General features: G+C 38.9%; 1 protein-coding gene across 1 annotated transcript; it reads left to right on the forward strand.

Annotated features, from left to right (window-relative positions):
- Positions 1-14645: 14645 nt before the first annotated feature.
- LOC148117333 (melanoma antigen preferentially expressed in tumors-like) lies at positions 14646-19171 on the forward strand. Its single transcript, XM_087902699.1, has 3 exons — positions 14646-14935; positions 15365-15946; positions 16825-19171. Exons 1-3 carry the CDS (start codon positions 14646-14648, stop codon positions 17336-17338), a joined length of 1386 nt encoding a protein of 461 aa, XP_087758825.1. The 3' UTR covers positions 17339-19171.
- The last annotated feature ends 3806 nt before the right edge of the window (positions 19172-22977 follow it).

Genomic DNA, 22977 nt, shown 5'->3' on the forward strand with positions numbered 1-22977 from the left:
TGTAAAAATTCTCAGAAAACATTAGTAAATTGTATCTATCAACACACAAAGTGCTTGTTATCCAGTAACTCAACTTCTCAAAATGAGATCAGTTTGGTTTCACTATATTAACAAACTTAAGGACAAAGATAAAATGACTGTGTCACCATTCAGAAATAAAAGCAACCGGTGAAAATAAGAACTACTACTATATATGTCAAAGAACTCGGGACATTAATATATGAGAGTAAATATATGTGTGTTTTCTAACAAATGTATTTTTGAGGTATAGTATGGTGTTGTACATATATGCATATTTGTGTACCCTGTGCATGCAGTGCCCACAAAAGCCAGAAGAGTACATCTGTTCTTGATGGAGACCTAAAGAGTGCAGTGGATTCGGGGAAACTCAAGGTTTCAAAAGTTGTGAAGCATTTTGTGTATCCTTCCGACTGGGGTCTTAGGCCGGTCAGAGCAGCCAAAGCTTTTAATCACTGAACCATCTGTCCAGCAAACGCCTGATTTTTAAGTGTAACTCTTCTGTTCTTTTGTTCATTCTATTTGACATTTGTCTCCAAGCTTGAAACCCAGCTTCGTAGAATTCTCTGGTCATTCAGTGTTTAAGTCACATTCATATAGTCCACATAAAAATTTTAATCCAAAAAGATGTAGGCAATTGCGTAGACACCTAAATTTGATGTGCCTCTGGGGCCTCGTGAACTGCAGCATGCGGAAGGATTTGGAGAGAAGTCAGCTGACCCTAGCTAGCCAATTGGAGTCCTCGAGTGTGCGCACTAACTTTGAAAAGGACCTGTTGGGGTCCTCAAGCGGGCTTTTGAAGTTCTGGGGCTCTTGTCTCAGTTACCGCGTCTGAGGTGCTGAAAAAGGTGGAAAATTCTCCCCATTCCCCTACTCAGGTAAGTGACGACAGAAGTTTCTTTTCATAACCTGAACTTATTTGGGGAGTAATCATTGCTTTCATCAGATTTCTTAACAGTTTGGCCCTGTTCGCAAGAAGCAGCCCTGTTCTCTCATGTAAAGAGAGACAGGGATAAAGGTTACTCTCTGTATATTTAGATGGTTAGTTTGCTAAACTAGCAAAAATTAACAAAGTTGTAAAAATAGTTTCCTTTTCTCCAGTGGATGTTTTGGGCACTTTTTCTTCAATAATCAGGTAATTCTAGATATATGATCATATTTCAGCATTTTCTATTTCATTCCATTGACTTACACATCTCGTTTTGTTGCAATAGCATGATGTTTATGTTTCTATTGCTCTATGATATAATTTGAATACAGCTAACATTTACTTGCTTGTTCCTGTATGTAACAGGTCCTTCCATCTTCTATTGTCTTTTTCGCTTTCTTTCTTTACTGTTACTAAATTAGCAGTTTCAGGCTTTCACTTCCTCGTTAAGTCTGTTCCTTGGTATTTAACGTTTGAAGCAATTGTGCATGGAATTGTTTTCTTGATTTATTTGTCAATGTCATGGAATATTGGAATGTGGAAAAGCATCAGGGTTTGCACTTATTTTGTAATACTGAATCCTTTTTTTGTTTTTTTTCACTACTTTTACCAAATCCTAATGTTTTCTGTTAGAGCATTTGGAGACTTTTAATCATAGGATTATAGCAAAGATTCTTAGGAATAATTAGACATCTCCCTTTACTGTTTGTGTATCATTTGCCATTTTCTCTTGCTTTACTAGATTGAACTAAAACTTCATTCAGCACATTGAATAAGATTGAAGAAGGTGGATCATACATTCTTGTTGCTGACTTGAGAAAAAAATGCATTGCAGTTTTCCAAATGTGATATGATTTGGACTGTAGGTTTATTGTGTAGAGGCATTTTCTAGTGAGATATGTTCCTTCTAGTCTTAGATTCTTCAGTGCTTTTTTGATAAAGGCCTGTTTTGCACTTGTAAGATCATCATGTGGCCTCTGACTACAAACCTATTAATAAGTGAAACATCCTTGCATACCTAATATAAGCCAAATTGATCATGGTGTTAAAATATATTATTAAATTCAGTTTATAAAGACTCTATTAGAAAAAGGTAATACATTAATAATGTTCACCACCTAAATATTTTTAAAACTTTTAGTCTGACCTAGGCTAGATATGAAGGTATATTGTCTACGTAGGAGAAGTTTAGCATTTCTTGTATGTTTTAATGAGGTAGTCTCAGGAGCACTTTTTCAGGTCTGATAAAGCATTTCCTTCATCCATGTGTTTCTCGGATTTTCTTTGTTGGGAGATATTTTAATCTTATTGATTTTTAGGGATCTCTAAAGTTATTTATATCTTTTGTATCTAGGAAATTATCCATTTCTTTTAGATATTCTTTGAATATGTGTTTTCAAATATTCATTAACCATTTTCAGAATTGCATTGGTGTTTCTTAGTACTGTCCCCCTTTTATCTCTGTTTTTACTAATTTATATATTCATTCTCTCATTTAGTTCAACTAAGGATTTTATCAGTCTTACCTTTCGAAAGAAGCCATGTTTTTTAACTATTTATATTGTTATTCGTCTTAGTTACTGTTTCATTGCTATGAACAGGTATGACCAAAGTAATTTTAAAAGGTATTTAATTGGGGGACTGCTTATAATTTCAAAGGGTGAGTTCATGGCCATCATGATGGGGAGTGTGGTAGGCATGGTGTATTAGTTACAGCTCTCATCTGATCTGAAAGTTGCTGGCAGAGATAGACTGGGCCTGCCCTGAGTTTGTGACATTCCTCCTAATAGTCCCACTAACTGGGGACCTGCATTCAAACATAGGAGTCTATGGGGCCATTTACTTTTTCGAGTCAGGGTTTATCTGTAGCCCTGGCTGTACTGGATCTTGCTCTGTTGTAAACCTGATAATCACAGATATACCTGTATCAGCTTGGGATAAAGGTGTACTGTTCACAGAGACAGAAGCTACAAAAACCAGTAGGTTTCAGATGGCCACTAGTGGCTGTTTAGTCTATATAGTGAGTTCAGAGAGTATCTGTGCTCCCAAAGTTCCAAGTCCCAAGAGGAGTCAAAGTCGATAAAAAGTCCAGAAGGTCCCAGAAGAAAGGATGTGGAAATAACAGCATAACCTCTCCTTCAAAGCAATACACAGTTGACTTAAAATTTGGAAGTCAAGTAATTTTCAAAATATATAGATTGGTTTAATCAAGCAGTCCTTACAATACACTATGATCTAGAAATCAAAAAATTCAAAGATGACAGTATAACATACAGGATCCAGACTCTCTATGTTTTTTAATCTTTACGTTGCTTTTGCATTTATATTACTTTACTCCCTCTTTTAGGACTTAATTATTTTAAAACTATTTTATATACCATTTCTCTTCTCATTTTCAAGTCTATGCATATTTTCAAATACACTGTGACACGTTTAGAAGCTTGTTCCATCTGATCCTGATTTACTGCATATCTCTATCATTTTCTGACCACATGAGACAAACTTCAAACTGTTAAGTTGTGTGACTTGGACCAAAGCCTATGCCTTGGCAGCTGATTCTGCCCTGTTTGGTTCCCTGATAGCCTAGCTTCATGTCAGAGGTACAGGTGTGAGCAGCATTTTTCAATTACGGAGTAATTATGCTTAATGAATTTTCCCTGCTGTTTTGTTCAGTTGCAAACCACACTTTTTTCTCAAGTATACTTTTAAACTTTGTGTTCAGCATTTTAAGTACTTCTAAATATTTTTGATACGGCCTTGATGAGATATTTTTATTTGCTGTGCTTTTTCATATTTCTTATAATTTTGTGTTGTGACTTCTGTATCATGTTGGATGGTTTTGTGACACCTTCAGGTTTATCTTTTCATAGTGTATAGCCATCTGTGGAGAGCTCAGTACCAAATCCCAAAAAGAAAGAAGAAAAAAACCACTGTAGTAGCTCAACTACATATAGAGAAGTACACACAGAAAGTATTAAAGTCAACTGCTGTGCCCCAACAACTATGCAGCAGATACTCACAGAAGTAATGTACAATAGATTATTAAGTTAAAGCTCAGTTTGGGCAAAAGTACAACTAATCATACCCAATGTCTGTGAAAAAGAGCACATATAAGTTGGGAAGCATTTAGAGGTGGGAATTGATCTAGGAGGATATATGGGCTGTACTGGCGTTAAATATTAATAGAATACATTTTATGCATTGTGAAATTTCCAAATAATTAATAACATGTTATATTTTAAAAGTAGAAGTAATAATAAGTGAATGAATAGGACAGGAGAAGGAAATAGAGTACTGAGGTCTGTGTTGGGATTGTTGTCTTAGCGCATCCACTTCTCAACCAACAGTAGACCATCTGTGAAGGGAGGAGGCTACTGCAACCTAAGGCCTTGATAGACTGGAAACTCAGGAATCTATTTCACTAGCACTGAACGAGAAGGTAAGTGGCTTCAGATGTAGGACTGCTTCCCCAACCTCACATCTCGGATCATCAGTGTCCTCACAAGGTGGCAGAGATTGCTCATTAACATGCAAGTGGTGTGACCTCAGAGTAGTAGGGTCTTCAGTACCCGAGGATCTGCTGCCTGTCTTTTTCAGCATGTCCTTGCCTGTCATTCACCCAACCCATCACTGCCTTCTACAGGTGTCTCCCCATGAAGCTGATGCAGCAGCCTCTCTCTAGTTCTTATTTACCAGAGTGCTTTGTCTTAAATCGTTGGCCGCTCTCAAGATTGCACCTGGCTGGCTATCCCTCAGGCAATAAATAGAAAAAAATATTTTCTTTCACATTGACTAGTGCCAATAGCAGAATCATAGTCCCCAAATTTCCCAGATTGAATTAATGCTAGTGAGAAGCTTGGGCTGACCTTTGTGGCAGGAGTGTCCATCATTCTATCAGAGAGACATTATATTTGGAAGTGAATTTCCTCATTCCTCATACTTTCACTGGTGCTAGAACTTTTGATACGTGGCTACTCTTGGATGAATAGCCTTTCTGTTTCTCAGTACTTTTAAGCTGTCCTAGCCTTTCTTTTGTGATTCCTGATGTTTTACTCTTTATCCTTTTCAGTAGCCTGCGTTTTCTTACCCTGCCTTCTCTTTTGCTTGTCTGTATGGCTTTGGATTTTTGAGAAAGGGTGTAATGTAGTCCAAGGTGCATTTTGAACTCATTATGTAGTTGAGAATAACTTGTACTACTAGTCCATCTGCTTCTGCCTATTGAGTCCTGGGATTGCAGGCATATGCCTCTATACCTAGTTCTCTAACTCCTTCTGTGTATCATGTAGTATGTACATAGCTTCTATGGTAATTTTACCCAAGAATTTCATGTTTTCTTATGATTGTATAGGAATTATACATTGGTGACAAAAATACCTGTTCTAATGGCCTCCATTCTACCCTTTGCTTATTTTGGGGTAGGAGGTATGTTTACCATAGTGTTTCAGCAATAGCTTAATATACGATACTTAGTTATCAGACATGAAATCTTCACAAGATGCAGATTTGCCCGTAGTTGTTTTCTTTCCTTATTTATTTATTTAAAGAATTTCCACTCCCTCCCCACCTCCCAATACCCTCCCGCTCCCCCCACTCCCTCTTCTCCTCCCTCACCATGCCCAAGAGCAGGCCGGGTTTCATGCCCTGAGGGAAGTCCAAGTTCCTCCCCCTCTCCTTCCAGGTCCAGGAAGGTGAACATCCAAACAGACCAGGATCCCAAAAAGCCAGTTCATGCAGACGAAACAAGACCCAGTGCATTGGCAATGGCTTCTCAGTCAGCCCCCATGTCAGCCACATTCAGAGAATCCGGTTTGATCACATGCTCATTCAGTCCCAGTCCTACTGGCCTTGGTGAGCTCTCAGTTGATCAGTCCCGTTGTATCAGTGGGTGAACGTACCCTTTGTGGCCTTACTTCCTTTTTCATGTTCTCCTTCCTTCTGCTCTTCATTTGGACCTTGGGGGCTCAGTCCAGTGCTCCAATGTGGGTCTCCATCTCTATCTCCATCCATCATCGGATGAAGGTTCCCTCTGGTTCTGCTTTCCTTGCTCACAATCTCCCTCCCTCTGCTTCTCATTTGGACCTAGGGAGTTAAGTCCACTGTTCCAATATGTGTCTCTGTCTCTATCTCCATCCTTCGCCATATGAAGGTTCTGTGGTGACATGCGAAATATTCATCAGTATAATTATGGGCCAAGGCCAGTTCAGGTACCCTCTCCTCTGCCACCCAGGGAACAATCTGGGGACCACTCCTTGGGCCTGGGAACCCCTCCAGAATCAAGTCTCTTTCAAACCCTAAAATGGCTCCCTTAGTTGAGATATAAACTTCCCTGCTCCATAACCAAACTTCCTCCCTCCACCCCTCCCATTCCCCCAAGCCATCCCCAATCCTCCGCCTCTCCCCTCTCCCTAACCATCTCCCCTTACTTCCACCCCCAACCCCACCCCCCGTGCACCAAAGTTTGCCTGGCAATCTTGACTACTCCTAATATCCAGGAGGATAACTATATGATTTTCTTCAGGTTCACCTTCTTATTTATCTTCCCTAGGATCACGAATTATAGACTCAAAGACCTTTAACTATGACTAGAATCCACTTATGAATGAATATATCCCATATTCCTATTTTTGGGTCTGGGTTGCCTCACTCAGTAAAGCGTTTTCTATTTCCATCCATTTGCATGCAAAATTCAAGATGTCATTATTTTTTACCACTGAGTAAAACTCTGATGTGTATATGTTCCACACCTTTTTTAACCATTCTTCTATTGAGGGGCACCTAAGTTGTTTCCATGTTCTAGCTAATACAAATAGTGCAGCTGTGAACATAGTTGAGCAAATACTTTTGTAGTATGATAGGGCATCTCTTGGGTATATTCCCAAGATTGGAATTGCTGGGTCCTGAGGGAGGTTGACTCCCAGTTTCCTGAGAAACCGCCACACTGATTTCCACAGTGGCTGCAAAAGTTTGCATTCCCACCAACAATGGATGAGTGGTCCCCTCACTCCACATCCTCTCCAGCATAGGCTATCGCTGGTGTTTTTGACTTTAGCTATTCTGACAGGTGTAAGATGGTATCTCAAAGTGGTTTTGATTTGCATTTCCCAGATTGCTAAGGAGGTTGAGCATGACCTTAAGTGTCTTCTGGCCATTCAAAGTTCATCTGTTGTGAATTCTCTGTTCAGATCATTACCCCATTTTTTAATTGGGTTAATTACAGTTTTAGTGTCTAGTTTCTTGAATTCTTTGTATATTTTGGAGATCAGACCTTTGCCTGATGTGGGGTTGGTGAAGATCTTCTCCCAGTCCTTTTTGTCTTACTGACAGTGTCCTTTGCTTTACAGAAGCTTCTCAATTTCAGTAGGTCCCATTTATTCATTGATTCTCTTATTGTTTGTGCTACTGGGGTTCAACTTAGGAAGTGGTCTCCTGTGCCTATGTCTTGTAGACTACTTCCCACTTTCTCTTCTATCAGGTTCAAAGTGGACAGATTAGTGTTGATGTCTTTAATTCATTTGGACTTGAGTTTTGTGCATGGTGATAAATATGGTTCTACTTTCATTCTTCTAGAGGTTGACATCCAGTTATGCCAGCACCATTTGTTAAAGATGCTATCCTTCTTCCATTGTATACCTTTAGCTCCCTTGTCGAAAATCAGGTGTTCATAAGTTTGTGGGTCAATATCTGGGTCTTCTATTCGATTCCATAGGTCGACTTCTCTGTTCTTATGTCAATACCAAGCTGTTTTCAATACTGTAGCTGTGTAATAGAGTTTGAAGTCAGGGAAGGTAATGCCTCCAGAAGTTCCTTTATTGTATAAGATTGTTTTGGCTATCCTGAGTTTTTTGTTTTGCCGTATAAACTTGATTATTGTTCTCTCAAGGTCTGTGAAGAAGTTTGATGGGATATTGATGGGGATTGCATTGAATCTATAGATTGCTTTTGGTAGAATTGCCATTTTACTATGTTGATTCTCCCAATCCACGAGCAGGAGAGGTCTTTCCATTTTCTGGTATCCTCCTCAATTTCTTTCTTCAAAGACTTAAAGTTCTTGTCAAATAGGTCTTTCACTTCCTTGGTTAGAGTAACCCCAAGGTATTTTATGCTATTTGTGGCTATCGTGAAGGGTGATGTTTCTCTGATTTTCCTCTCTGCTTCTTTATCCTTTGTGTATAGGAGGGCAACCGATTTTTTGGAGTTGATCTTGTATCCTGCCACATTACTAAAGGTGTTTATCAACTGTCGGAGTTCTTTGGTAGAGTTTTTGGGTTCGCTTATGTACACTATCATATCGTCTGCAAATAACGAAAGCTTAACTTCATACTTTCCAATTTGAATCCCCTTGATCTCCTTATGTTGTCTTATTGCTATTGCTAGAACTTCAAGCACTATATTGAAGAGGTATGGAGAGAGTGGACAGCCTTGTCGTGTTCCTGATTTTAGTGGAATGGCTTTGAGTTTCTCTCCATTCAATTTGATGTTAGCTGTCGGTCTACTGTATATTGCTTTTATTATATTTAGGTATGATCCTTGTATCCCCAGTCTCTCCAACACGTTTATCATAAATGGGTGTTGAATTTTGTCAAATGCTTTTTCATCATCCAATGAAATGATCATATGGTTTTTTTTCTTTCAGTTTATTTATATGATGGATTACATTGATAGATTTGTGTATGTTGAACCAGCCCTGCATCTCTGGAATGAAGCCGACTTGATCATAATGAATAATTTTTCTAATGTGCTCTTGGATTCGGTTTGCCAGTATTTTATTGAGAATTTTCGCGTCGATGTTCATGAGTGAGATTGGCCTGTAATTCTCTTTCTTGGTTGTGTCTTTGTGTGGTTTTGGTATTAGGGTAACTGTAGCTTCATAAAAGGAGTTAGGCAATGACTCTTCTGTTTCTATATTGTGGAATATGTTAAGGAGTATAGGTATTAGCTCTTCCTGGAAGTTCTGGTAGAATTCTGCATTGAAACCATCTGTTCCTGGGCTTTTTTTGGTAGGGAGATTTTTGATAACAGCTTCTAATTCTTAGCGACTAACAGGTCTATTTAGATTGTTCACCTGTTCTTGGTTAAACTTTGGTAAATGGTACTTATCTAAAAAAATGTCCATTTCTTTTACATTTTCCAACTTTGTGGCATATAAACTTTCATAGTAAGATCTAATGATTCTCTGAATTTCCTCTGTGTCTGTGGTTATGTCCCCTTTTTCATTTCTGATCTTATTAATTTGCTTGTTCTCTCTATGCCATTTGATTAATTTGGATAGGGGTTTGTCAATCTTGTTGATTTTCTCCAAGAACCAGCTTTTTGATTCATTGATTCTTTGGATTGTTTTCTGTGTTTCTATTTTGTTGATTTCAGCCCTCAGTTTGATTATTTCCAGTCTTCTAGACCTCCTGGGTGAATCAGCTTCTTTTTTTTCTAGATCTTTCAAGTGTGCTGTTAAGTCTCCAATGTGTGCTTTCTCCGCTTTCTTTAATTGGGCACTTAGTGCTATGAACTTTCCTCTTAGCACTGCTTTCATAGTGTCCCATAGGTTTGAGTATGTTGTGTCTTTGTTTTCATTAAATTCAAGGAAGAGTTTAATTTCTTTCTTTATTTCTTCCTTGACCCAGGGGTGATTTAGTAGTTGACTGTTCAGTTTCCATGAGTTTGTTGGCTTCCTGGGGGGGAGCATTGTTGTTGAATTCTAATTTTAGTCCATGGTGATCTGACAAGACACAGGTAGTTACTAATATTTTTTTGTATCTATGGAAGTTTGCTTTGTTACCGAGTATGTGGTCAATTTTCGAGAAGGTTCCATGAGCTGCAGAGAAAAAGGTATATTCTTTCCTATTTGGGTGGAGTGTTCTATAGATATCTGTTAAGTCCATTTGATTCAATACCTCCAATAGATCTCTCAATTCTCTGTTTGGTTTCTGTCTGATTGACCTGTCCATTGGTGAGAGAGGAGTGTTGAAGTCTCCTACTATTAGTGTGTGTGGTTTGATGACCGCCTTGAGTTCTAGAAGACTTTCTTTTACATATGTTGATGCCTTTATATTAGGAGCATAGATATTCAGGATTGAGACTTCCTCCTGATGAATTGTTCCAGTTATTAGTATGAAATGTCCATCTCCATTTCTTCTGATTGATTTTAGTTTGAAGTCGATTTTGTTAGATATTAGAATGGCCACGCCCGCTTGTTTCTTAGGTCCATTTGCTTGGAAAACCTTTTCTCAACCCTTTACTCTGAGTAGGTGTCTGTCTTTGTGGTTGAGGTGTGTTTCTTGTAAACAGCAGAATGTTGGATCCTGTTTTCGTATCCAATCTCTAAGTCTGTGCCTCTTTATAGGTGAATTGAGTCCAATGATATTAAGTGATATTAATGACCAGTGGTTGTTGACTCCGGTCATTTTTTTTTTTTTAGGTATTAGAGTGTATGTGTTTTTCTTCTTTGATTTGTGCTTGTGAATGGTCGCTAGATGTTCGAGTTATTGTAGATCGTGTTGGGAATGTTGGATTCCTTCGGTAGTGATTTTCCTTCTAATATTCTCTGTAAGGCTGGATTAGTAGCTGCGTATTGTTTAAATTTGTTTTTATCCTGGAATATTTTGTTTTCTCCGTTGATAGTGAACAATAGCTTGGCTGGGTATAGTAGTCTGGGTTTGCATCCATGGTCTCTTAGTTTCTGCAGTACCTCTATCCAGGATCTTCTGGCTTTCATGGTTTCCATAGAGAAATCCGGTGTAAGCCTGATAGGTTTACCTTTATAAGTTACTTGACCTTTTTCCTTTGCAGCTCTTAAAATTTTTTCTTTAATATTTATGTTTTGTGTTTTGATTATTATATGGCGAGGGGATGTTTTTTTTCTGATCCAGTCTATTCGGTGTTCTGTATGCTTCTTGAACCTTCATAGAAATATCGTTCTTTAGGTTGGGAAAGTTTTCTTCTATAATTTTGTTGAATATATTTTCTGGGCCTTTGATCTGCAGTTCTTGTCCTTCTTCAATCCCTATTATTCTTAGATTTGGTTTTTTTATTGTGTCCCAGATTTCCTGAATGTTTTGTGAAGAGAATTTGTTGGATTTGCCGTTTTCTTTGACCAGAGCATTTATTTTCTCTATGGTATCTTCAGATTCCGAGATTCGTTCTTCTATCTCTTGTATTCTATTGGTTATGCTTGATTCTGTAGTCTCCGTTCGTTTACCTAGGTTTTCCATATCCAGCCGGTTCTCCGTTTGTGTTTTCTTCATTGCCTCCATTTCAGTTTTCAATTCTTGCACTGTTTCCTTTACTTGTTTGATTGTTTTTTCTTGGTTTCTCAGGGTCTCATTCACGGATTTACTTATTTCTTCAAACTTTTTGTTATATTTCTCATCAATTTCTATACTCATTTCTTCAAACTTTTTGTTATATTTCTCATCCAATTCTTTAAGGGAGTTATTCATATCCTGTTTAAGGGACTCTATTGCTTTCATAATGGCACTTTTTTCCACTTCTTCTGGGTTAAGGTGTTCAAGCCCTTCTGTTGTAGGGTCCTTGGGATCTGGTGTTTTCATGTTGTTTTTCAGATTGTTGGATGAGGTCTTGCCTTGGCGTCTGCCCATCTCTTACTTCAAATGTTCTCTATTGGAACTTCTTTTACCGGGTCAGGTTCCCTTCTTGGGCAGGGACTTCACTGACAGAATGCCCACCTTTCCTCAGGCAGGCTATTGAAGCACAGGCACTCCCTCTTTCCTGGATGCGCTTACAATGCAGGCTCAGCTTGCAAGGCAGCTGAGCTGGGGAAGATTTTATGGCCCCAGGGGGAAGGGAGAAATATAGGAATTCGTACCTGGATGGGAGCTGGGATGGCAGGCGGGAGGGGGTAGCCAGCACTGCAGGGCGACCTGGGCGTCTATGGGGTCGGGGAACGCCCAAGCTCCTCCTCGCCGGGACCCTGCCATGGCCCGAAGCCAGCTCACCCCACAGAAGGCCCTCTGCTAGAAGTCAGGGCCCCTGCTGGATGGGAGCCGGGATGGCAGGCAGGAGGGGGTAGCCAGCACTGCAGGGCGACCTGGGCGTCTATGGGGTCGGGGAACGCCCAAGCTCCTCCTCGCCGGGACCCTGCCACGGCCCGAAGCCAGCTCACCCCACAGAAGGCCCTCTGCTAGAAGTCAGGGCTCCTGCTGGTCAGGAATGTGGCTGAGCTGGCACCTGGACCACCTGTCCTCAGGGAGGCCTTTAGGACCCAGGAACTGCCTCGAGCCGAGCTGCGCCTACAGCCAAGGCCCAGCTTGCAAGGCAGCTGAGCTGGGGAAATTTTATGGCCCCAGGGGGAAGGGAGAAATATAGGAATTCGTACCTGGATGGGAGCTAGGATGGCAGGCGGGAGGGGGTAGCCAGCACTGCAGGGCGAACTGGGCGTCTATGGGGTCGGGGAACACCCAAGCTCCTCCTCACCACGACCCTGCCACGGCCCGAAGGAAACTCACCCCACCGATGGTCCTCTGCTAGAAGTCAGGGCCCCTGCTGGATGGGAGCCGGGATGGCAGGTGGGCTGTAGTTTCTTTCTTGGTTGTGTCTTTTTGTGGTTTTGGTATCAGAGTAACTGTAGCTTCATAAAAGGAGTTTGGCAATGACACTTCTGTTTCTATATTGTGAAATACATTAAGGAGTATAGGTATTAGCTCTTCCTGGAAGTTCTGGTAGAATTCTGCATTAAAACCATCTGTTCCTGGGCTTTTTTTGGTGGGGAGATTTTTGATAACAGCTTCTAATTCTTAGCGACTAACAGGTCTATTTAGATTGTTCACCTGTTCTTGGTTCAACTTTGGTATCTGGTACTTATCTTAAAAAATGTCCATTTCTTTTACATTTTCCAACTTTGTGGCATATAAACTTTCATAGTAAGATCTAATGATTCTCTGAATTTCCTCTGTGTCTGTGGTTATGTCCCCCTTTTAATTTCTGATCTTATTAATTTGCATGTTCTCTCTCTGCCGTTTGATTAGTTTGGACAGGGGTTTGTCGATCTTGTTGATTTTCTCCAAGAACCAACTTTTGTTTCATTAATTCGTTGAATTGTTTTCTGTGTTTCTATTTTGTTGATTTCAGCCCTCAGTTTGATTATTTCCATTCTTCTAGACCTCCTGGGTGAATCAGCTTCTTTTTTTTCTAGAGCTTCAGGTTTGCTGTTAAGTCTCCAATGTGTGCTTTCTCCGTTTTCTTTAATTGGGCTCTTAGTGCTATGAACTTTCCTCTTAGCACTGCCTTCATAGTGTCCCATAGGTTTGAGTATGTTGTGTCTTTATTTTCATTAAATTCAAGGAAGACTTTAATTATTTTCTGCTGGCCAGGAATCACTTTGCCTGCAGTCCTACCTTGCTGCAGGCAGGCTATTAAAACAAAGGAACTCCCTCCCATTTGCACACACCGCCCCATCCCGGTGGTGCCCACACAGGTTGAGTTGGAGTATTTTGTGCCCCGAAAAAGGGAGAGAGGAAAGGAAGGGGTTCCTGACTGAAAGCGGGGATGGGGTAGGAGGAGAGAGGATTTAGCTGGGGGAAGTCGCCCCTTCGGAATACCCAGGGAGATAAGGATGGTGGGAAAATTGGGTGTTCCCTTACCAGGCTTGTGTGGCGGTCAGGAACACACTTACCCCTCCATTGTATCTTCTGCTACAGGATCAGTGCAACTTGCTGGACAGAAATCTCCCTGCCTGCAGTCTTACCTTGCTACAGGCAGGCTATTAAAACAAAGGAACTCTCTCCTGTTTGCACTCACCGCCCCATTCCAGCAGCGCCCACACAGGCTCTCATAGTTGTTTTTTGTTTGGTTGGTTTTATTTGTACATGGCTTGGTAATCAGTGAGACATTCTCACCTTGCTTCATCCAAGTCTGGCTGGTGGCAGCATCTCTGCCTTTTCTCTTCCCAGAATTCTCCTAGTCTGTTCCCCTCTCCTATGCTCTCTGCCTGGATACTAACCAATAAGTGTTTCATTAAATTAATACAAGTGACAAATCTTTACAGTGATATAACATATGGCTTTGAGGTGAACACTTTTGAAGTCTTTGCCCCAAACTGTAATGCATTATTATGATTTTATGTTTTCTTTTTCATTTTTAGGATTAATTCATGACTACTTTTTCTGAATATTCTTAAGGTCAACTTTAAGTTCTTAACCATCTTCCTTCATGTGTGTCTTGTACAGTTTTGTGTCTTCATCTGCCACAAATATAGTGATGGGAGTGAGACAAATCAAGGGCTAGAATGTCATTCCTTTTCTCTTTAAACACAATTAATTTGATGTTTTAACATTTACTATTGTACCACTTTGTAGATACATCTTTTTCTTCATAACAGCTTATATACTACTGAGGGAAAATACTGAAATTCATGTAGATAAGTGACTAAAATTGTTTTCTGCTTACTTATTACTCATTTTAATGACATTTTATAAGACACAGAGTGTATATATATATATATATATATATATATATATATATATATATATATATGGAGGAAATAGTAGTAACAAACACATAAACACATTCAGTTATAAACTCACAAGTCTATTTCTAATCTGTGTCTATAGTAGATGTAGCTGGTGGTGGCTATCTGATTGATTTATTCTTTAAATCATTTCTACCATACTAGCACAGGCTGCAAAGAAGACACTGTGTGTTTTCCCAGAACTTCTAAATATTTTTCTCCTGATGCAGGTTCACAAAAATGGATGCAAAGAATCCCAAAACACTGGTGGATCTTGCTGTACAGTGTTTGCTGGGACATGAGTCTGCAGCAATCCAAGCTCTGGAGGAAATTCCAAGAAATCTTTTTGTTCCTTTGTTCATTGCTGCCTTCAAGGGTGGGCATAAGAATATATTGAAAGAGATGGTGAAAGTTTGGCCCTTTTACTGTCTCCATCTTGGGACATTAACTATATGGGATCCTCATCATGAACTCCTGAAAGCCATGATTGAGAATCTTCCAGTATTTCCTGCAGAGAACTCTGCTTCTTGGTAAGACTATATAATAGAGACATGGTAAGACATAGAAGGTAATACTACAGCCTGATACTCTCTTAGAAGGAGTAACTAGTGAATGCTGAAGGTTAATTTGTGAGACTCGGCTAAAACTTGGTAACACATTAAAGACTGATGTCTTCAATATTCCTTAGGAAATCTGTTATTGGGGATTCTATTGATGGGTTTATGGAATGGGTGTTACTTAAGAGAAAGACAGGAGATTTAAGACTGGAGGGGATTTAAGGAGTACAAAGGATGGGGGAAGAAGGGGTTGAATTTTCATGACAAAGACTTGTTGGCAATTAGTACAAGGAGTACCAGCTATAGATAAAAGGATTTGTTCCTATATGTCATCATTGATCCTACTGGGTTTCATTATCATTTGCTTTTTCTCAGATGTTCTATCTCCTCTTACCCCTACAGGAATCCTAAACTGAGGATCCTAGATTTAAGGCAAGACATTGACTGTAGGATCACATGTCCTCAAGTCAGCATCAAATCACCTTTCTGTCTTCACTCTTGTACTTATTCTGACCACTCTGTCACAAAAATAGAAGGACAGCTTCGTTGTATAGCTTTAGGGTCCACGATTCAGTTATCCAGGCCTGTGGAATTACTAGTGAATCTTTCCCTAGGTGGCTCCTTAAAGGAAAAGGAATTTTCAGTTTTGCTTGTGAAGAAAATTTTAGAGAGTTTAGGGGCTTTGCACATATGCTGTCGAGATTTGCAAGTTGTTAAATTGGGTGACTGCAAACGCACCCTGAGATTTCTTGATCTTAACTGTGTTAATCGGCTTTCAGTTGATAAGGGTTCTCTGAGTGATATCACCATCATCCTGTCTCAGATGAGCCACCTAAAGAGCCTTAGACTGCTTAAAGTCACTTTTAGATCTCTGAGTGGGAAAGTCTTTAAAAAATTCCTTAGTCATTTGCAACGTATGGAAAACCTTAAGGAACTCAAATTGTCTTCATTCTCTCTCAAAAATCATCTGGACAGCGTGCTCAGGTAAGAGTTTCAGGCAGGTTTCTGGGTTTCCGTGATAAGTCTTGGGACAAAATAAAAATATTCATGGGTATTCCTAAACTCTTCAAAACCTTTTATGCTTTCTGCTTTCTCACTTTTGGGAATTTGACCCTGGAGGAGGAAATACAAAAACTAAGCAGCCAACAATGTAAAAATGAGTGCAGAAATACAAAGGTGAAAACCCACTAGCCCTTTAGATATGAGAAGAAAGAGAAATTGAGATGGTGGAAGATTTTTCTATAGCACTGATGCACATAATCATAGATGCCAATGGCTTACAATGACAGATCACTTTACTAAATGTACTCACCAAGGTATAGACCATGAAAGTAGAGGATGGCATTTAGGGACTGTCCAAAGGTAATCTTCAGTTGACTGCTGTTTCTGATCCCTTTCCACCAAAAACGTGAACTGAAATATACAGTGGATAACATTTTAAGTATCAAGTGCATTAGTTTTTCTCTTAATATTTCTTAAAATCATCAATTACAGTACACTTTACATATTTTTGACATTAAAAAAAATTGTATCTCAGTGTTGAAAACAAAATTTTTATCCAGCTGTGGTGGCACACGATTTTAATCCCAATATTCAGGAAGCAAAGACAGGCATATTCTCTGAGTTCAATGCAAGTATGATCTCTGTAGTGAGTTCCAGGATAGCCACGACTACATAGAAAGTTATTGCCTATAAAAAACTTCTCAGAGTCACAAAACTATTAAGTGAACAAAGTACAGATTAATGCATAAAAACCCACTTATACCGCATGTGAAAATTGGATTATTCTGGATATAAAGGTATAGTTTTATTAATTCAATCCTCATTCTTCAGAAGTTTTATTATTTTTTTTCTCCCTACAGAGTTCTGCCAACTAGTCTGGATTTTTTGTATCTGTCATTCTGTGATATATCATACAGAGACTTCAGATTTCTAGCTCAGTGCCCTCAGGCTTCCCACCTAAAGATGTTGAATCTTAGTAACAATGCAATGTATTGGGATGACTTCGAGCCCTTTCAAACTCTTCTGTTAAATATCTCTGGTACTCTTAAGCATCTGGAGATAAATCATTGCCTTATAAATGATTCTGCAATCGCCGTTCTTATCCCTGCCCTAATGCGTTGTACTCAACTCCATATCCTGGCCTTTGCTTCTAACCCCATCACAATGACTATGCTTGTGAATATCATGCATAGTTTAACACCCTTGATGAAGCTAAAATATGTGATTTATCCTATCCCTTTACATTGCTATGAACGATGGCATTTTCAGGGCAGGTTAGACCGACGGAGGCTTGCCATTGTACAACTACAACTGAAGGCGATGCTACAGGTTGCAGGGAGGCGTGACATGAAATGGACCACTCACTCAGAGTAAATTTCACAGTCTAACACAGTTTCAATCTGATATGCTACTTAAGTACTAAATGTTATTTCCTGAACCCATACACGCAATTCTTACATTGAGGGAAATTGCACTTAGGGAACATAGATATGTAAACTAATTCCTATACAGAATAATTTAGAAAAAAATGGAGGACTTGGAGAATCTCTGTGTATCTCTTGTCTACTATTGATATATTTCATTTTACTGGTCACAGTGATGTGCATGTAATACAGGATGATCAACCCCTAGTTTGCTGTATTTCTGCTCATACTGTTTGGTCCAATTGTTGGTATAGCACACAAATCAGAACAATGACAACCTTTCCTGCCTGTATTTGAGGATAAGGCAGGGTGTTTATTTATTTATTTATTTATTTATTTATTTATTTATTTATTTTTTGAGACAATGTTTCCATCCCCTAAGTTAGTACAGGCTGCTTTTGGTTGCTTTTGGGAAACCATCAAGATTTAGTAGTGGACAAGGAAAGCAGGCAAGCAGAGGCTCTGATGTTTCAATATAACCTCAAGAACACAACTATAATTGGACAATTCCTTGATGTAGGCCAACTGTAAAGTTTCCACTACTTCCCATGAACTCTTCAGTTGGGTATCTAGCCTTTGTCACATGAATTTTTAGGTGGGATTTAGGATCCTTCCCATAATATACTCCCTACTTTAGTTCTTCTGTTCTACTCCCAGATCTATCGATCCTGTACATTTCCTTAGCTGTATAAATCATTCCCTATATACATTTTGCTTCTCTTTTCCATTAACTGTGCCCTATTTGGTATGATACATACTAGCCATGTTTGAGTACTGAGTCTAACTGACTTTATCCTTCAAAATATTAGTTTATTATAAATTCAGTTTGTATGTCCTAGAATTACTTACAAATGGTGTAAAGTCAGTAATTAATAATTACACAGGACTAAGGAAATGCCTCAGCCGCCCAGTTGCTTACCACACAAGCACTCCTGTGCTCAGCTCCCAACCTAGAATTTGTGTAAAAAGCTGAGCATTAAAGAGCACACTTGTAACTCCAGTGTTGAAAAGGTGGAGGGAGGAAGATCATTGGGGCTACATGGCCAGACATTCCAGCAATTTAGTGCATTCTACATTCAGTGAGAGATCTGCCCACAGAAAATATGTGTAGAAGAAAAAAAACAGATATTGACTTTTGGTATTCATGTGTGAGCATGAGCACATGCACACATACACATGCAAACATACGCACACACACATAGTCAAGTGCATGCACCTTCTCCAACACATGAACACAGACACATAAACATATATTACTCATATTGCTAATTTCTTTAAATGCATACTGCATCACAAAGTCATGGTAAAATTATTATTTGTTCCTTTCCTATGTTGAAATGCCAAAACAACTGTTTTTCAGTCATTGAGTAACAAAAAGAATAGATTGCAAGAAATAATTTACACACAATTTTGTCCTATTGAAAAAAATAGTAAATGCAATGTCTTAATATTGTTTTCTTTTTTAAGTGAGCTCATGCTCAGTTTCAGTCTGACCACAGAAAAAAGTAATTGAATGGGTTTTTTAGTATTGATACTGGAAAATGTATGAAACTATTTATATTTTTTGGTTTTTCGAGACAGGGTTTCTCTGTGTAATATTGAAGTCTGGAATTCACTCTGTAGTCCAGGCTGACCTCAAACTCACAGAGATCCACCTGCCTTTACCTCCCAAGCTGTGGAATTAAAGGTGTGCACCACTACTGCCTAGGTTCAAACTTTATTTTACAGGCAATATATAATAAAAAATGGCAAGGCAGGTAATATTTGTTTTTATGAATTTTCTTTTGGTGGTAGCATTATATTTCTAAATTAATAAGAAAAAGCATGTTGAAATATGCTGTGATTTATGTGTCATAATTCTTTTGTGATAGCACATTTCAAATTTGTACATATTTTTTCTAATGCTTGCATCATGATATAATGCAAAAAAATTCAAAAACCAACTAAAATACCAGTGTAATGAACGGTTTACTTTTGTTGTTTGCAAGTTTAAAAATGCAGAGTTTTTGACAGTTTGCATTAAATAAAATATTAAAATTAAGTTTACCTGTTTCTTTGAACTTTCTTTATTGTGTTTTCCATATGGCTGTCTGAATAAACTGAGATCTTGTGCTCCCTGAAGTTCACATCCGACTAATGTGTTAACAGTATCAGAATACTGGGGAAGCTGAAACTGGACCAATATTGGCATATTTTCTCTCTTTGCTCTGTCTTTCCTTGGGTGCCATGTTTCTGTCAGAGACACTACACCTGGGGTAAAAACTAGACCGTACAATGAACAGAGAACTTGGAATTTATTCCTGTCATACTGAATATGTGAATGGTATTCCTGGAGACTCCCGTGCAAACAGGTGCTCTGGACACTTTGTTTTCTATAGATTTGAAAGGTAACCTAAGTGAGTGTACTATATTGCTTCTATATGGCTGTGATAAGAACTTCAAAAGCAACTGAGGGAGGAAAAGGTAGATTTGACTTACATGTCCCAATCTCAGCCCATCATCGGGGGAAGTCAGAGGAGGCATTTGAACAGGAGCAGAGGCTGGAAAGATGTAGGAGAGCTGCTTAGTGTCTTTCTGTGGCTTGTTGAACAACATGTCTTCTACAACCCAGGACCAGTTGCCCAGGGGGCACTTCCCACAGTGGGCTGGGTTCTGTTTCATCAACCATTCATGAATCAAGAAAAATGCCCCACAGACTTGCTTACAGGTCAATCTGGTGGAGGCAGTTCTTCATCTCTGGTCCACTTTCTCTCCAAGACTCTAGTTTCTGTAAAGTTGACAAACTGGTCACTAACAGTAGACCTCTGCCGACTTGACACACATACATAGCTTCTAAACTATAACCTTTCCTTGTTTATTCCCAATATCTTTTGTTACTATCACAACATAAAAGAATATGACCTTCAAAATGCAAAATCCTTTAAATTTTGCAGTATATTCACAATTCAAGGTCTCTTTAAAATTTCAAAGTTTCTTAACTGTGGTTTCTTATAAACTTAAAAATAAATTTATAAAAATTCCATAATGAAACCTAATATGTTGTGGGATGATTTAAATATATGTGTTTATATATTCAAAGCATTTTAATATTTTGTCACATTTAATATACAAAACATGTATGCATGTGTGCAGTTCAGAGACAAATTGTAGGAGTTTGTTCTATCTTTCTGCCTGGTGGATACAAGAGATTAAATTCAGGCTATCAGGTTTGGCAACAAATGGTTTTACCTGCTGTTCTATTTCCCTGGATCCTTTAACAGGTGTTTAAGAAGTTCAAAGTTCCTTCTTTTGTAAGACAGTATAGATTTATCTAGTTCCAAATTATGTGTGATAGATTAACATACTTAGTTTGTATTTTAATTTGTTATAAATCATGTTTTGTTAACCTACAGCAAATTTTTTTTTCTCTGCTCAGCCTTAATTTCCAGAATTACCATTTGACAGTACTGAAAAATAATCCACCAGGAGACCTTAAGTGAACATTTCCATATGTACACTTTAGTTAGAGCCAACTGAGATAAAAAGCTTTGAATAATGGATTTTTCAAGAGCCAGAAAAATTGCAAAAGGGACTGGAGAGATGCGCCAGTGGTTAAGAGCACTGGCTGCTCTCCCAGAGGACCTGGGGTTTGATTTCCAGCACCCACACTGTGGGCACAACAACCCCCAGTATCTCCAGTTTCAGAGGGTCTGACACTGTCTTCAGGCCCCTTTGGGCACTGCACAAACATGTTACACAAACATCCATGTGGAGAAACCACCAATACTCATAAAATAAAAATGGAAACATTTAAAGTACATACAACAATCCCTGGACTTCCACAACTCACATTTTCAATTAGATTTATTGGAAATAATTTAGAATGATAAGGAATTGTAAATCATAAAAGATTGTAGCTTTAGCTGTGTTTGTGAATTCTGTTTAGGATACCTAGAGACAAATTGTGGTCCATCTTGGTGAGTTAAGAAAAAGTTGATGTAATATAATACACACTTTTAGGTATGTTTTTCTGGTTCACCAACACTTTCATGTGAGTCTCACAGATGCAGATGTACTTCAAGTGAAATTCTGGTACTTGTGCATATAGGTAAGACTTGAAGGAACAACTATGCATTAAGGTCAAACTTTTCCCCACCTCCAATTCCAGATGTATCTCCATGTTTCACTTGTCCTAGATGAATTTCTCTCATGGTCCTGCACATGGCTGTGATCTGAACTCTGAAATCACTGCTGTTTGCCAGCCCTATAGCTTGACAGACCTGACCTAGAAGAGAGGCCCTGCCCCATGCAGGGAAGCCTCTACTCTGTGATTTCAAATGCTTAGTTGCCTATCATCTTGCAACGACTCCTTCCAGTCCCAATCACATCTCTCCATCCAAGGAAAATCCCATCTGAGAGGCCCACAAATGTCAACATCTAGTGCGTTGGGGTCCCTGGGTAAGGGTTTCATGTAAATCAGGACAAGGGATGCAGAGTATGAACAACTGCATGACAAACTTTAGTTCGTATGACTTTGTATACAGAGTAAAAAGCATTACCTCAACTCTGAACCCCTGTTATGTACATGACCGTGAGAAACTCTTACTTCACTTTGAAAGAAACAATGTTTCAATAAATAACAGTAATTAAAAAGAAAAAGAAGTACATAGAAACAAGGCAAGAAGCAAAGGGCTTGTTTATATCTGATAGAATGTAAAGAACTGAGCTCAGAGTCCACTTCCTTAATCAGGGTACAGATTCTGACAGAAGGTTTACAAAATGGGCAAAGAAAGTATCCTTTCATGTATCCTGGGTTTGAGAAGCAACCATTTCCCAACTTCATCCCATCTGTCCCAGGAGGAGCCTACACTCTAAGCCAGTTCTGTGTCTCCACACACACAGCTCAGAATCACAGAACAGTGTCCCACTGCAATGGTCCCTTTCCCATTGCAAAGTTGCCCCTTAACTTCAAATAATTCTGCTATAAAAATCTCCTGATTTTTTTCTAGGCTTTTTAATTTAACATTTCCCTAATATTTATTAGACAGTAAATCACAGTGCCCTGCGATTTCCCTTTCAGCATGTGCACAGTTCCTGCGACTTGGAATCATGTCTTCCACCCAGCGCTTTGTTTCAATACCCATTGTTCACAGACTGGCATCATTCCTCCGTGCTTCAGTACTTTCTGGTTAAATAGTTTGTTTTCCAAATAATATCAAAAATTAAATTGCTCAGAGGAGCTGCCTCAGTGGTTAGTTAAGAGCACTTGCCACTCCTCACAGAGGATCTTGATTTGGTTTCCAGCACCAATGTAGGTTGGTTCACAAATGCCTGTAACTCCAGAGCTAGGTAATCTTACACTCTGTTCCCAGAGTTGTGTGCAATTGAACTTGCATATTCAAATGTACACAGACACACACACACACACACACACATATATATATATACAAAGAAAATTTTAAAAATTAGATTGCCAAGATAATATTTGAAAATATTTTCATATAATCATGTAAAAGGTGAATATTCATGGAGAATTTTTTACTTTATTCCTATTTTTATACTAGGATGTAGAATTCCCTAGGATAAAGCTTCATTAGTTGACTTTCAGAA

Source organism: Myodes glareolus, chromosome X, assembly GCF_982192425.1.
Source record: "Myodes glareolus chromosome X, mMyoGla1.1, whole genome shotgun sequence".
NCBI classification, from domain to species: Eukaryota; Metazoa; Chordata; class Mammalia; order Rodentia; family Cricetidae; genus Myodes; species Myodes glareolus.

What these genes read in the sequence shown, in the direction of transcription:
- LOC148117333 (XM_087902699.1), top strand. Translation starts at nt 14,646, where the DNA reads ATGGATGCAAAGAATCCCAAAACACTGGTGGATCTTGCTGTACAGTGT. An exon ending in GCAGAGAACTCTGCTTCTTG is followed by an intron (nt 14,936 to 15,364) that starts GTAAGACTATAT and finishes TTACCCCTACAG; the next exon opens with GAATCCTAAACTGAGGATCC. An exon ending in CATCTGGACAGCGTGCTCAG is followed by an intron (nt 15,947 to 16,824) that starts GTAAGAGTTTCA and finishes TTCTCCCTACAG; the next exon opens with AGTTCTGCCAACTAGTCTGG.